The sequence below is a fragment of the Poecilia formosa genome, unplaced genomic scaffold (assembly GCF_000485575.1).
Source record: "Poecilia formosa unplaced genomic scaffold, Poecilia_formosa-5.1.2 Scaffold15, whole genome shotgun sequence".
NCBI lineage: Eukaryota > Metazoa > Chordata > Actinopteri > Cyprinodontiformes > Poeciliidae > Poecilia > Poecilia formosa.
The window spans coordinates 2921788-2938161 of record NW_006799954.1 but is presented as its reverse complement, the minus strand read 5'-3'; the positions used below and the strand labels follow the sequence as shown (position 1 = coordinate 2938161).

The following is a 16374-nucleotide window of genomic DNA, read 5'->3' as shown; positions in this document are numbered from 1 at the left end:
ATGAATATAACATGCAAAATCTGTTTCTGTCTGGTTTCGAACCAGAGATCTTTTGCATGAAAAGCAAATGTGATAACCACTACACTACAGAAACTCATGCTCTTTCTACTGTTCCTAGTAGATGATCCAACAGTTGTTAGAGACTAATGTCAACGATGGGCATGGAACAATGTCAAATACTTATACCACAGATCCTCTCAGAGAGCACAGTAACTTGGTGAACAAACTGTCAGACTTATAATTGTGCCTAATTTCACATTACAGTCCATAAACTAAGCCTGGGATCAAAAAATTGTATTGAAGATGTCATTAGCAGAGACAAATGGTTCTACAGAGTCTTGGCTAAATGGCTAAAAAATAAAATCAATACTTACAAATAAAAGATGGTTCAAAAATAAAATTAACACATTAAAATAAAAAATATCTCTGAAATACAAGCAACACTTGAAAATTAAAAATGGTTCAAAAATAATATCAACATTTCAAAATAAAAAAATCTCTGGAAAATAAAATATTATATATGTTGTTTTGAAAAACATTAGAATATAAGCACTTTTATCAAATCCTCATTGTGGTAAGATCATGTAAGTTCTTCTTAAATCCATGGAAACCCAACAGTTTGTAAGGTAGGTGAGTTAGCTCAGCAGGTTAGAGCACCATGCTGGTAATCCTGAGGTCATCGGTTCAAACCCCATATGGGGCAATTCATGTGTAAGGTCTTTCAGACGATCAACACTTCAAAATAAATAAGGTTTCAAAAATAAAATCAACACTTCAGAAATAAATAAGGGTTCAAAAATAAAATCAACACTTCAGAAATAAATAAGGGTTCAAAAATAAAATCAACACTTAAAAATAAATAAGGTTTCAAAAATAAAATCAGCACTTCAAAATAAATAAGGGTTCAAAAATAAAATCAACACTTCAAAAATAAATAAGGTTTCAAAAATAAAATCAGCACTTCAAAATAAATAAGGGTTCAAAAATAAAATCAACACTTCAAAATAAATAAGGTTTCAAAAATAAAATCAACACTTCAAAATAAATAAGGTTTCAAAAATAAAATCAGCGGTTCAAAAATAAAATCAATACTTATAAATAAAAATGGTTCCTAAAATTTACAGTTGAAAATGAATAATGGGGTCTGTTCAGTCCATAAAGTAAGCCTGGGATCAAAAAAATTATTGAAGATGTCATTAGCAGACATCTTCAATACATTTGGCTAAAAAATAAAATCAATACTTACAAATAAAAAATGGTTAGGAAGCGCAATTCAAACCTTTGGTTGAATTCAAGTCTCCATTACAGATCAGAGAAAACTAAAGAGAAATCAACGTTGTGTTAATCCATTTGAGGAGCCGGCAGTTTATCTTGAGGAAATAAATGACGTCGCAGAAGTTAATTAGACTGTAACATGCGCAGTCCGCTGCTCAACCACTGCGGACGAGGCTCCGCCGCTGCGAAGAATTAGAAACCGCTGGAAGTAACTCATCCAGCGGATTTAACAAATGGAGCCTTCTGGGTTCACGTTACCCAGGAGAGCGGCGTTCTGGAGGAGCTGCAGACATAACATCTGTCCGTTTCGGAGAAGCGAAACCACGCCAAATAAATAAATAAATAAATAATCCGGACCGCACAGGGTAAAACACTCACAGACAGAGTTCAGTTGATTTGTTTGGATCAGACAGATCCAACTGACTGATGAATTAGCGCAGATTTTTCTGCAGATGGGAACCAGGAGGAAGTGCGTTCAGACACCAGCAGGTGAAGTGATGCTAATTTAAGTGAAGTCGTTTTATTTATTATAAGTTATTGGGGCCAGTCAGTGGTTTTTGTCAGTACGGAGAAAAATTTAGATACATTTATCCGCTTAATCTGTGATGGGATCTGGATTCACGGTGAATATTAACTAAACCGCATAAAATGCCACTAAATAGCTAAATGTTAATATGATTGTAATTTCACGGATAAAAATAGTACATGACCAGTTTTTTGTTGTTGTTGTTTTTTTTTTTGTTTGTTTTGTTTTTATGTTGTCGGTCAAGATAACGGATAACAAAAAAAGTCTAGCGCGACCTGCCGATGTCTCAGTCAATAAGCAGCTTGAGGTGACTCTGCTGCTCTCTAGTGGCGAGAAGCCGTAATATTGGCTGGTAACAATCGGAATGCATTGTGGGAGATGTAGTTTGTAGTCAATTCGTGCTCAAAACCTATTTTAAGTCAATCATCAGCCTATGAAATGCTGGGCGGGCCACATAAAATGACATGGCGGGCCCGCGGGCCTTGAGTTTGACACATGTGCTATAGGGTGATTTCATGCCTGTCAACACCTTTCTTTTCTTGTCTCTCTCCAACAAAGCCCAGATAGGACATGTAAAAAAAATAAAAATAAAAAATAAGGACCATTTCAAAATATCTCTTCACCAAAATTCGCAAAATGAAACGCTTTACTTTGAGAACTCCTAGGAAAACATTCTGAGTTGCGGTGATGAGTTCCTCTCTGTGCTCAGGCAGATTAGGCTGGATGCTGAGTTTCTGCGCCGCCAGCAGGACGTGGCGCCCGGACACACTGAGCGGCTCCAGCAGCGACGACATCTCCATGTGCAGAACTTCATCTTCTGTATTACTAATTAGTCTGAAAGTTGAAGGGTCAGCATTAATCCGATCACACAGCTGCAGAAACCAACTGACTAAACAGTACATACCTGGAGACCACTGCCGCCATGTTGTCAGTGGCTTTAACTACCTCCAGAGCCGCTGCCTCCAGCCGGCTGAACAGCTCGGACTCATCATCCATAATGTCACACAGCAGCACCAGGTAACATAAATGAGTTGCAATGGGGGCCACCACCCTCTCCAAAGCTAAGGTCCTGACAAAGCTGTGCTCCAGTAACGAGGACATAGCTCTGATAGTAGCTCTTACTGGTGAAAATGAGCCTGTGGTGCTTCAGCTCCGGTCAATGCTGGAGCTGTTTTAATAATTCAGCAGGTGATAGATTTCAGTGTTTCATAGCAACTGTTGTCACCTTATCAACTTTACACATTAGCAAGTGATAAAGTATGGAAGATAAATTTTGTATGCATTTAAGAAACTCCACAGGTGTTCTTGAATAATCGATTATTTCAAAGATTTCTGTGAAAAACTCAACTTACTAGTATACATTTAGAAAATACTGTATATGTCACCAATGAAGTTATGGTTTAAAAACCTTTAAATAAACATGTCTGATTAAAAATCAGTGTTTTTCCTACGATACTAGCGTAACAAGACTGATGTTAAAAATATTTTTGGTGATAGTGATTTTTAGGTTCAAATATTTTGAATGGCACAAAAACCACTGTCTACTTGAGATGTTAGCAGTAACAGGAAGTGGGATAATTTAATGTAGGTTATATATCAATCTATGAAGGTAAATTCATAGATTTAAAAAAATAAAAACCCATCCGACAAAAGATTTAAATTGGACATGAATATTTTATAAAATAATGGCATTTTAAATTAATTTACTGCAGTATTGCTTTTATATTGACTATTTAGTCAGGTTAGAAAAATAGAAATGATAATTTACATAAAGATAAGTATGAAAAATATGTTTTTGCCCACTGCACATTTCATGTTGGGGGGGGAAAACAGTGGCGAATTCAGCAAACAAGAAGTTCAATTTTTGTAAGTACTTAAATTTCACAATTTTAAATGTATATATTTTAATGTTTTGAGTGGTTAAATATTGTGATCCATAAAAAGAAACTGTAAGAAAGTAAAATAAAACAAGAAAACATTGTAACATACCACACCAAAAATAATGACTGGACATCAATTGTATCTGGAACTAGAAGACACTTATAACAAAATCCCTTCATATTCTGAAATGCCGATTTCATTCATCAACGTTTTGTCAATTTAAAAGCAGTGATGCTCCCAGCAGGTGGCGCAAAAACAAAGTACTCAACCGAAAAAAGTAAACAAGCACAGAGTTTGGATATTTCACTCTGAAATTTATCGACAGATAAATATACAGCTCAGTCATGACTTTAAACATCAAAGGTACAGCACACTATAATGGAAATGATACTCACTGACAGTAGTACACTCAGAACAAAAGTCCAAACATTGGTGTGATTAACGAAGGCATCCAACACTGAATCATCACAGTTAGACTTTTACAAAAACAAACAGAACAAAACAAAAGTCAAGTGTTGGTTTCCTAAATGAATTCATAAATGAAGTTTAGCATCTTTGACTTTGGTGCAGAGGAAGGACGTGAAAGTGTACAGTATACGCTGCTGTGATGCCAGTGAAATTCAATAGTGACAAAATATTCTGCACAATAAAAGACTGAAGCAGCCATTAGTAGCTATAAAGTGGCTTAAAGTTTAAGTCTAAGCAGGTTAGGAAATATTTGAGCTCTTAAGAATTGCACTTTTACTGTGAATCTGATACATAGCGTACAGTAATTTTTCTCTTAATTTTTCATCATTTAAAAGTGGGAATGTGGGGCCAGTTGCAACAGGTTCATTAAGCGTCCTGATTTTAAAGCTTGATTTAAAGTTTTTATTCTCAACCTGTGGGATAATTTATCCTTTTGATCCCTTTATCTTAAACTGAGTTATTCCCATGATCCCCAAAGAGCTTGTTTTTTGTGTAGCGGCTGAGTGCAGCCAAGTTCCATTTATTTTTAGGACATTACTCATGCCGTCGAGCCCTGTAAACAACTCTAAGTGTACAACTCTAAGATTTCCTATTTGACTCTAAAACCCAACATTAAAAAAACAAAAAACAAAAAAAAAACAGTCTAGAGTGGGTTTTAAGAAAGCAAAACTAGAGGTTTTATACGAACGGTCTTTCATGAGATAACTAATTTTCAGGGGGATGAACTTGAAAAATCTGATGCATACTTTTGAAACAGCCTGGTTCGATTTTAAATATGTCAAAATTCAAAACGTCTGATAAGAGCAAAGGGCTGATCACACTGAAAAAGCTTGAAATTTGAATGCTAAGATTGAACAATATTTTGTATTTTACACATAAAAGAAAATAGACTAAAGAAATAAAGTTATAACTGATATCTCTTCAGTGCTTGATGACATAAGATTGAACAATGCTCCCATAGTCTTTAAAGGGCATTAAAAAAAAAAATTCTAAAAGGGATGCAGTCATTTGTGTGGAAATAAAATTACACAGAGAAAGGTAAAAAAGAGATACAGGCACATCTCAATTAATTAGAATATCAGGAAGAAGTTTATTTAATTCAGTAATTTAAATTAAAAAGTGGAAGTCATATAAGGGATCGTGTAACACTGAATTAAATATCCCTTAAGTCTGTGATTATTCCTGTTATTTGTGCATGATTCTTTGCCACATGTTTTTCTTCCATTAAACTTTCTTTCACAGTTTCGTGGCTTAGTCTCTTTCTGGAGGTTGTCAGAAGCTGTCCAGTCTAGAAGACAATTTAACAATTTTGTATAATTTCTTGATCAAAAATCCCTATTTTTGTTGTTCTCCTGCAATTCCGATATGCCACGCTTAAAATTTATTAAATTTGAACATCAAATCATGAAAACAAATAGGCAATAATGCTTCAGATACGTCACTCTGTGTCTAAATAATTAAAAGGAGTTTCAGTTTCACTTAAATACTGAAATAAATTAAACTTTTTGATCATATTCTAACTCGCTAAAAAGCATCTGAACAAACTTTTAGGGATGAGCTGAAAATACAGACGACTCCACTCATATGTTACAGATTAAAAGCTTTGGAGCAAAATGCATTCATTCTCTTCAAACATCAGTGCTTTTAGGAAAACAAAAAAACAAAAAACAAACAAAAAAAAACTGCAGATGCAGAATGTTTCTAATGGCATTAATAACCTTCCTTTTTTTATATGGCTTGAAAGTGTATGTATAAAAATAAATTTGCTATGTATCACAGCCCTGAGGGTTTTGTTGTCCACCAGTATTCATGCTCTCTACATCCACAGCTCGGCTCCACCGGTGTGGAGTTCCCTCATCACAGAACAGCCGATTTCCACAGCAAGTATCCTCCTGTGAGCCCCATATTCACCTCAGAAGCCCCTTCCCTGGACCCCACCACCGACACCCCAAATAATAGAGAGTCTCCAGAAAATATGGAGAATAATCTTCTCTTCCACATATGAAAGACTTTGAAGAATCTGGTGCCACCGGGGCGGCTGCGCTCCCAGTGCTATTGGATCCGTCTTGAGCCTAATCTCACTGGCTCCGCTTGGGCCCCAGTCGAATGTCTCAGTGGTCCTTGTCCATCCAGTCCCAGCTTTCATCACTGTCCTTCCGGTTCTTTTCAGCTTCAATGATCTCTCTGTAGTGTCGACGGAAGAAACCCATCTGTTAAGAGAGTGAGAGAGAGAGAGAAACAGAAAGAGATAGAAAGAGAAAGAGAGGGGGGGAGGGAGGATTCGTTTTTAGAGAGGTGGCCACAAAGTGATGCACACGCTGCAGAAAAACAAAATCTGACCCAAGTATTTTGGTCTAGTTATATCTTAGTGATTCTTGAGAATAGGGACAAAATGGGTTTTAATTTTCCCATATTTTCTTTTTATTATTTCTCAGCCTTATGTATGCAAATATGACAAATAATGTTTAGGAAATGTGAATATGCTAAGGTGCAGGCTCCCAGTTGCAACATTTTTTTAAAATTACATTTTTAATTGACCTGACCCAGAACTTTGTCATCACCATCTGACAAAAATAAATATAACATGATTTTTAAAATACCCTATTAGTGATAGTTTTACTCATTTTACAGACATATGCTTCTCAAGAAACAAAATAAATATTATTTAAAACAAAAAACAACAAAAAGTCCATCTGACGGAGTTGACAGTGCATGACGGAGTTGACACAGAACTGAAGGTGGTGACAAACTAGTGAGTAAAATGAAAAACTTGGTACATGTGAAGTAATGTGATTTATGTAAAATATATTAAAATGAACTAATTGCACATTTAAGTGAGATCTGACAATTTCACTGAAAAAGTCACAAAAACTCTGATGGAGTTGACATCTGACAGAGTTGACGAAATGCCAAACTACCTCAATTTATATGATGTTATTCTGAAAAAAGGCCATATTGTAGCTCATCAGGTCCATGAAATCCTTACAGTTTACCAAAATTAAGCTATTATTTCACAAAATTTCATCAAAGTTTTGAAAATTGTCAGTTATGGTGTTGAAACATCATGGTTGTGACAAGCAACTTAGGAATAAAACAGAAGAAAAAACTAAAGATTAGCATAAGCTAACCAGAGCTAACTAGCCCTCTTAGCAAAGGAAGAGGTCATGGGGTCCTCAGAAGTTCTGGTGCCCCCTAATAATGCCTGATTTTTTTTTTTACATTCTTTTCATTTCTGATGGTGTTGACAAAAACTAGAGACAAATTTCAACGGAGTTGGAAAATATCAAACAATTATTTTTAATTCAATTTATTGATACTTTTATAATTATTTGTATGAATACTTATACTTAATTGTAATAATATATAATTTTAGTATTTCTTTAATTGTTTTAAAACTATTATAATGTATTGAGTTCTGCTCCTGGACAAGGGCTTTTACAGGCATCATCCACCAACTACAATGCTTAAAATAAAAAAATATTCAGCAAATACCTGGAAAATATACATTGTTGTGCTCACATGACCCAGGTTAGTTTGGTCAGATATTTGAAAAACTTATATTTTGTGTATATTTTATTTAAATTTTGTGCTTTATCCATATGACCTGTTTTGTCCCTATTCTCAAGAATCACTGTTAGTACACTTGAAGTAAGACAAAAATAACTCACAAAATATAGTAAAATATAGGAGCTTGTTTCTGTCAATCATTCCTGAATATTGTTGTCTTTTTTTAAGTACTAGGTCCAAGCAGTTTTTTTTTTTCACTTATAATATGAAATGAATGTCTTGTTGTCTTGGTTAATTGTTAAGTACAGTGGAACTAGTACTTAAAAGAAAAATCAATATTCATGAATTATTGACCAAAACAAGCTTTTATCTGTTGCTGAAAAGTTGCTTGTAATTTAGTTTTGTCTTATTTCAACTAAGATATTTGCAGTAGAAACTAAACAAAAATACTTAGATTTTGTTATTGCAGTGTATTTTTGTGTTTCTATCACTTTGCTGCAAATCAAATCTATAGTTGAGGAAATATTTAGTTTATACAAGAAAGTTTCGGGTCTTCAACCAACTGGAAATTGAAACTCGACCTCAGTTTTTCTTCCATGATTGCCCTGCTTTTAGCTCTTCCCACAAACTCTGAAGAAAACCTCCATACATGTTGCTGTTTATGAAAATCTGCAGTTTTTTTCACCAACATTTAACATAAAAAACTGAAAGTATAAATACTTCTCCAGCTGACTCAGAGCAGCTGAGTTTCGTTAAAAACACCACCAGCGAACGCTTATCTACAACGGCCTCTTGTTTCAGCTGCATTATTCCAAAAATAACACCAAGTTAGACTGCAAAACTTGTAAGACCCCAAGTGAATGGTGATCGATTATATCTTTGAGTGAAACATCCAAAAGCTGAGACTACTCCCACTGAGAAACAGATGGAAGACAGATATCTTGGGGACAGGAAATCAGTTTGCACTCCAGAGTCGGCCATGCTATCCACAAAAATCCATAAATTGGAATTAAATAAAAACCATGGGATGTACAGCTGCAAAGCAAATATTTCTCTTCTAGACATGTACTGTTTATTTAGGGAAGGTATACTGCACAGCAGCTTTTATTCAACATTACTAGGTCAAGCAGAAAAGTGACACAAAATTCTGCATCCATCCATTTATCTCCATTTGGCGACTAACGTGTATTGATACAGAGATGCACTCCTCTCAGGCATTTCCTGATAAAAGCAATACAGGACATGCGCCGGACTTGTAAGCAGGGTTTGCTTTGGCAAGATCTGAGCACTTTGGGAATAGGTCGGATAATGTGTCCCTGGACCGACATTCCAAAGTTTCGTTGTGGTATTCCCAACGGAAGATGAAGCAGTGAAAAAGAAAAGGAGTTTTGTGCTAACAGCGTCTTTGGGTATCAGTGTAATTGCCATTTCCTTTTTAAATTCGTTTTTTCATGCAGGCGGCATGGTGTGAATTACTGCCCAGTCTGTGATTTGTCCTTTTCATGGTTGTCAAAGCCCTAAAGAAAGCTTTGACCCCCACCTCCTTTCCCCGACCTCCAGCTGCCTCTCGTCAACTGGATCCCGTGTTGACGTCTGACCAGTGTACAACACGTCGCTTCTGACTGTCACACACACTATTTACTAGTTTTTGCACACTGCATGTTGAAAAATATCTAAATATCTAAATCTCTGTTTCTGTGTGTGATTACCTTCCAGAGTAGCACAGCCAGCAGCAGAAAGATGAGGATTCCCACCAGGAGGCTGATGGCGATGATCCAGCCGACGACGTAACCCCTCGGCTCCTGACTGTGGAGAGCCTCGAACACCAGCTGAAACGCAGCAAAATTTAGGGAGTCACACTCAAATACAAAACACATGCACAAAAGAATGCACATGAAGTCACGCGCTGATGATGAAGTAACATTGTTTTTTTTAAAAAAAGAGCTCTGGTCCAGAACGTCGGCTTAATTCAGGAGGAGCTACAAGTAACTCTGGGACCGGAGAGCAGATGTATAACAATCTAAATCAGTATGACTTGAAAATTTGTGTAACTTAATTAATAATCACTAATTTCCAGGCTATACTTTTTGGTGAGAGTAGAGACTAGGAGGCCTTTGGATTTCATGCTACACCAGCTGTTTGCAGCACCAGTTGGAAACAACTGGCAGGATAATGTGCTGAGTTACTAAAAATTGTCCTTATTTTAATCTTTTCTCATTTTTTTTTTAAAGTTACGTCTCTCCTTAACCCATTTTTGTGCTACTTTGCAGAATTATCATTCTAACTAAACTGAGATGGTGGTAGTTTTAGTAAATCTATCTCAGATGCTAGTTTGTAGTAATAGTTGATGTTAGCACTTGGTTAACACTCCACGAGGACTTTACGTGAAATATTTTTCTGCAATAAGTAAATAAATAAAAATATTAAATAGTGTTTGGCCTGTTAGGGGATTTTCTTCTTAGGATTCTCAGTTTTCACTATTAGGTTATGTTCACCAACCCCACAACAAAATAGAAAAACTCTAAAACATAAATAGAAACTGCACAAATATACCATATTTTAATATTTGTTCAGTATTTGCAAATACACCTGTTGACAGATTTTTTTCTGTACAATATAACCCCAAATCATTTGTGTAAAATTCATCTATTGTTTTCCATACCAAATGTTTCTTGGCATGAGATGCAAAATATATATGTTACAACAACGACATAATAACATAATGGCTGCACCTCTAAAATGTTTTTAGTAATTCAGTATCAAATAACACCATCATTAATTGAATAATGAGATATAAACCAGCAGACCTTTCCAACCATTATTATTACATATGCTGCACACCCAGAGCTGCTTCACTTCACATCTTTCTAATTAATTTCTATACTCTATTTAACGTGGTTATTCAGCATGCTGCATCTGCTTGTGGCTCTACAAGTAAAGACTGCTTGCAGCCATGAACAACGCTGTTTGAAGAATCTGTTATCGATTCTATTATAGAAGATAATAGAAGCTATTATCGCCATTGTACTAATTTGCTAAGCGAATCCAGGTTACTTTTGAGCAGGTCTGCTTCCCTTTTGTTTGCCATCTCAGTGTTTTTTCATTTTCTGTATCCCATCTCCTGCTAACGTACTCATTGTAAAACAGAAAAGCATTTTCTGTTACCAGAGTAAAGTGTAAATGTCCCATGGGAAACATTGAACCACTTCACAGCATGTGGTTGCATGAAACAAAGCATTGACCCAGAGATTTTGCTTTAAGAACAAAAGGGAAAAAAACATGAGCATGACCTCATCTATGCTCTGTTTACTCTGGATTTATGAATCCAGAGAATCAGCTCAACTTGCCAAAGTGACTTCAACGGTAGTGTGAACTACTTTCTAATAAATTCAGCTAATAGCGATTTAGTCACTTGTGAGACAATCATAAACTTTGATGAAAATTATCAAAGTGGCAAAATTATCTTCTGTCCTAAAGCGCACTCAGAAACACATCAAACCCGTTTGTGTTTATTGATGTGAGAAGACCCAATCTAATGTGTGTCAAAATGCATTTCATTTTCTAACGTACAGGCCTGTATAAAGCGTGTTTTAGACAACAGCTCCAAAACTAGGTTTGATTTCTTGAAGAAAGCAGGCATTTAGGTTAGAACAATTAATAACATTACATCACCCTCTCCCTTTTTTGATTTGACGTGATGGTAAGGGGGTTCTTTGGGTTTAGAATCATTAATTTTTTTAAAATATGGCAGCTATTAAAGATATCTAAGCTGTGCCATAAATGGGAGCAATCTGAACAAGTTTCCCATGACTCCAGTGAACGCTGTCTGCTGGATAATAAATCACTGACAGCGGAGTTGGTCTACCTAAAAAAAGTGCTCTCTGATTTAAGTGAGACATAAAAACAGTGGAGGGAAGATTAGCTGTATAATAAATGTGGCTACAATCATGGAAACTATTTAAATTGTTTTAATAATTTCTTAAGCTGTTACTTTAATACTTTTACAATCTGTAATTCAAATATCACATTTCTCTGATTTATGTGTTTCAGTGACCATGTTCAAACCCACTTGACATGAAATCAGTTTCTATCCAATGACTTGATTTATTAAGAGAAAAGTTGAATTTGTAGTGAATTAATTAACGAAAGCGAAGGCTGCTTAACACGGCATTGAAGCCTGTAGTGAAAAGCCGCCAAGATGGATATATTTTCAAAATATCTTAAACAAATCCAAACAATGCTCTCTCTAAAACATCACAGCCCTGCATGATGTGCTTTAGACAAGAGGCAGCAGAGCTACTTCAGAGACAGATGAACACGAGTCTCCCTGTGAACTGAAAAGTAGCCAGAGACGCCAAGTGTGTGTCAAGACAAAACCAAATGCAAAAGTGATGATGAATATTTCTTCTAAATATTTTCCCACGCTAACACTCCAATCACTGAATCCAGATTCCTGGAATTGAACTGTTGTTACGCATACCAAGATATTTATGTGAACAGAAGAGATTAAACTGGTCTACTGGCCATTGGTCTCAACTCTAAACATCCCAGTTCAACAGCCGAACTCACTTCTGTATTCCTAAATATGAACAGTGCATTGAATTTAGCCCTTAAAAGGGACCTTATGCAAAATTCACGTTTGTGTTCTTCCATTTTGGTCTTTGCTGCTTTTAAGAACAGCCCAAGTGCTTAAACAAACCACCCAGATGTTTTTTTGGCAACAGGTTAATGTTTTGTTGTGTCAGCCAGCCACCTAGCAACCCAAGGGGAACTCCAGGACATTGGTACAATGGCTGCTGAATAAGTACAAGTCTTTTCTTGTTGACTTACCATCCATAAACCACTTGCTGTATTCACTGTTTACGTTTTAATGATGTAAAGCCCCCTGGAAAATGTCCCAGTTAAAAGGCGTTTAACTAAAGTACTCCGGGGTTTAGAGTCCCAGTTGATGGCGTTTCAACTAAAAACCTAGAGGTTGGAGTCCTTGTCAAACGGTGTTTTTGACTAAAGTCCAAGAGGGTTAGAGCCCCAGTTAAATGACAGTTAAACGACATTTAACTGAAGTCCTCAAAGGGGTGAGGGTTTTAATGTTTTTATCTTTTTTAATCTTTTTCAAAATGTCTTTCTTTTTCTCACTGTTTTGATGATTTTAATGTTTTCATCTTTTTATGTTTTTTAAATCTCTTTCTCTTTCTCACATGCTGTTTTTATTTTAATTATGTGAAGCACTATGAAATGCCTTGCTGCAGAAATGTGCTATACAAATAAAATTTTATTGATTGATTGATTGATTGATGGTTGTGCAGGAGGTAATACTTCTGCTTTTCAAAGATGTACGGTTGTATAATTGCGCATCTGTTTGCAGCCATTTTCATATGCGAGTGTAAACGTTGAGTTGGGGGGGCGTGGCCAGCAGCAGCTTATTTGTATTTTAAGTGACAAGGGGCCTTAAAGTAGTTCATTCTGAGAGGACCTCAAAACAGGCAGAACCAGCTAATATCATTACCTAAGAATGATTTTATGTAAAAAATGTAAAGGACATGTTTTGTATAGAACATAGACCTATCTTAGCCTGTTGAAGGATGCATAATAGGTCACCTTTAATAAATTAAATCATTTCAAAACACGCTTTTAGTGTTTATTCTTTGTTGAAGGTGAAACATACAAGCATAGCAGAAAATCAAAAACTGAAGGAATGCATAAGAAAGCAAATCACTATTCGCCAGACTAACGGTATGAGGGTTTGCTAGCATCTCATGGCTGATAAAAACAAGGGATTTCAGAACATCCTGGGATCAGAGACCACTGTGTACTCAGGCTCGCTGCGATCCCACGGGAGAGACCAAGAGTGTTTACCAAAGGCCATGAGAGCAATGGTCAGGGGACAGAGTGCACACTCTAAGTGCTGAAAGAGCTGTGTGGTATGGACATATTAATACCGGGTCTGAATTTTCCTAGCACCATCATTGCTCGGGGTCAACCTAGTGGCAACCCAGTCAGCACACCAATCTCTCAAGAGATCCCCATGCGAGCCGCCTCGGTCCTCGGCGCAATTGTCAAATTGAATCTGCTGAGCCATTTAATCACTCAGCAAACAGCAACGGGGGAGGGAGGCGCCCCCGTGTGCAGCTGAAGACCCTCGAAGGAGTCGATTCAAGTCGAAGCGCAGTACAGCATCTGGTTCTTGTTCTCTTTTTCTTTATTAATCTGATCCACATTCGAGCTCTTTTGTGGTTTAAGGAATGCCTAATCACGACCTGATTAACCGTATATATTATGGTAATAAAGCACAGCTACTCATCATTACTGATTTTAATTTTGGTAGTTGGCTTCTATTCTCAGCCAGAACAAACAAGGTTTGAAAGGCCAACTCTTTCAAACTCGCATCAAAGGACGATTACTGTTTTCATCGCAACGTAACTCAAACTGTGGATACAAATAAATGGACCTTGGATTGCCTTTGGTCGTACTCAGCCAAACAAAAACTAATCTAAAAAGATGTGCAAGGAGAAACACTCCAAGCTTAAGCTGAAGGGGGTGTCAGGGAACCGAGAACAATTTCTGCTGGCTGGTTATGAAGGCAGAAAATGTGAATAAAATCAAACCCAACTGATCCATGCACCAGCTAAAGGTCAGAAAACCAAAGGCCGCCTCAGTGACCAGATAACTAAAACATTTAATCTAACAAATTAATTTTACACCAACATGTATGAGAGATCTAAGAATATTTAAACATCTAGAAGTGCAAATAAATATTTATTAATGCAAATGCTATGTTTTGAACACATGAGCCATGTTGGGATTTGTTAGAAATTTCTAATTTTTCCACTCAAATTGAAGACTACGGGGGACCTTTTCGTTTATTTTTACAACTTAGATCTAAAATGTTTAAGCAAAAATATAACAAACTACATGTTGTGCAGAAGGATACAGACATCTATTGTCTATGTGCAAAAACACAATGAATAAAAAATAAATCCAGTCCTAATGTATTACTTTTAAAATGCTTGTCAATATGGTCATACCTGGAAACTTTAGGATTTAGTAAGTGAGATGGAGTATTTGTTCCAAAAAGTTTGAGAATCACTGATCAACTCTCATTTACCGATGACTCTAATACATGGTAAATGGTAAATGGACTGAACTTATATAACAATATTGTGAGCAGAACACAATACTTACTGAAATGTCTTCTGGCAGCCCGTTTGGCACCTCTATTGCCCTGTGATTAACTTGGACGCTGCCTCTTGTCACAAACTGGATCACAGAGGAACTATCCTGTAGGCATAAAAGTCACCATTATGCTTCTAATTTAAATAACATTCGGCCAAATGTACTGACTTATTAAAGCACATCTTACTATTTTTAAAATTTCCGTGTTCAGCAAAAGTTTCAAGTCTATGTTCAAAGCTTCGTCTTTTAACTGTGGGCCCAAACTGCAGGAGATTACCATACATGCTCTTCCAGGCCGATCACAATCCTGGGGAAAAAAACAAACAAACAAACAAAAAAAAAAACATAAGTGGATACAATAAGCAGTGAGAGAAGTGTGTGATAAATACAAATAAAAATTTGAGTTGCCTATTTACCAAGACTTTGCGCCCAGATTTGGTGAAGAAGGAGAATATGGAGTGGAAGATGTTTTCTTTGTCCTGGGGGATGGTGCAGGGCATCAGGTTCCTGTGAGGGGTGCAGTTCCCTCGACCGTCTGACACCTAAACATATTACATAACACAAGAATTAAATTATAATTATTTGATACTATAACTTCTTGGAGTTGTTTAAAAAAATGAATTTTCAGCGAATGAATTACAGTGAGTATGTTAGCCTTAGCATGTTGATCGCTAGCAATAGCTTCTTCCGTCTCCTCGGTTTCGTGTCTATTGGTAGTCTCGTCTTTGGGTCCATCTTTTCCAGTTGTTTTTGGTTTATGTTGGTGTTTGTTTGGTAACTTGACTTGTTGTGTCGGGTCAGAATTGCCCTTTGGGGTTTGTTTAAGTAAAAGGTTGAGTTTAGCTGGGAGTTTCAGCTGTCCTCATTTTTTCACCTAACTGTGAAACTCTAAAAACTCAAAACAAGAAAAGATAGAGTACATGCTGTGTGCAAAGATGTTAAAACTGTGAGTTAAAGATCAGGAGGTGGGGTTTACTTTGCTCTCTAAGAAATGGGCACTAGTTGAAGGATGTAACTAAATCTGCAAGGAAAAAAAAAGGCTGCACAATCCCGCTTTTGAATTGTTTTTTTTTTTGTTTGTTGTGACTTCAAACGCCTTCTGGGCTGTGGAGGACAAGCTTTATATCTCAAATAAGCATCTATGATCCAGGTGGAAAGCAGGTTTGAAATGTTTAAAGTTTTAGATAAGAGTTTAACCCCAGAATGTCAACACAGTGCCTCTGCCACCACAAAGGGCCCATTCCTACTGCTATTATGAGTCTCCAGGGCTCACAGGAAGTTCTCCCCTGCAACAAGCTGGCACCCCTCCCACAGATTTCCCATGTGGAGTGATTTAGGAGCTGTACGTTTTACTGCCCCGTTGCCCCTCTCCTCTGACAGATCTGAAGCCTCTCCTCAGTTCGTCCTTATTGTCCACCCTGCTGCTTCCCAACATGACTGTATGTCTGCCAGCATTTGGCTAAAGTGAAGATTCATGCTCTCTTTTTGTGGCTGCAATAACTTTAAGGATTTCTTTATTAGACATTTGGGGATTTGGGGGCCTA

General features: G+C 36.6%; 2 protein-coding genes and 1 non-coding gene across 3 annotated transcripts in view; all 3 read right to left on the bottom strand.

Annotated features, from left to right (window-relative positions):
• The window catches only part of LOC107835611 (catenin alpha-like), a 6050-nt gene extending 3148 nt beyond the window's left edge, over positions 1-2902 (bottom strand). Inside the window, exons 1-2 of the mRNA XM_016668554.1 lie at positions 2706-2902; positions 2452-2635 (exon numbers count right to left, since the gene is read on the bottom strand). Of these exons, the coding sequence (XP_016524040.1) occupies positions 2452-2635; positions 2706-2902 (381 nt within the window). The remainder of the gene's footprint in view (positions 1-2451; positions 2636-2705) is intronic.
• On the bottom strand, positions 22-94 carry trnae-uuc (transfer RNA glutamic acid (anticodon UUC)). The gene has a single exon. It is a non-coding gene; the product is annotated as a tRNA-Glu (tRNA).
• A 1073-nt stretch (positions 2903-3975) lies between the features above and the next one.
• The window catches only part of itga9 (integrin, alpha 9), a 67771-nt gene continuing 55372 nt past the window's right edge, over positions 3976-16374 (bottom strand). The window contains exons 24-28 of the mRNA XM_007546224.2: positions 15247-15372; positions 15018-15137; positions 14840-14935; positions 9367-9486; positions 3976-6360 (exon numbers count right to left, since the gene is read on the bottom strand). Of these exons, the coding sequence (XP_007546286.1) occupies positions 6262-6360; positions 9367-9486; positions 14840-14935; positions 15018-15137; positions 15247-15372 (561 nt within the window). The 3' untranslated portion in view covers positions 3976-6261. The remainder of the gene's footprint in view (positions 6361-9366; positions 9487-14839; positions 14936-15017; positions 15138-15246; positions 15373-16374) is intronic.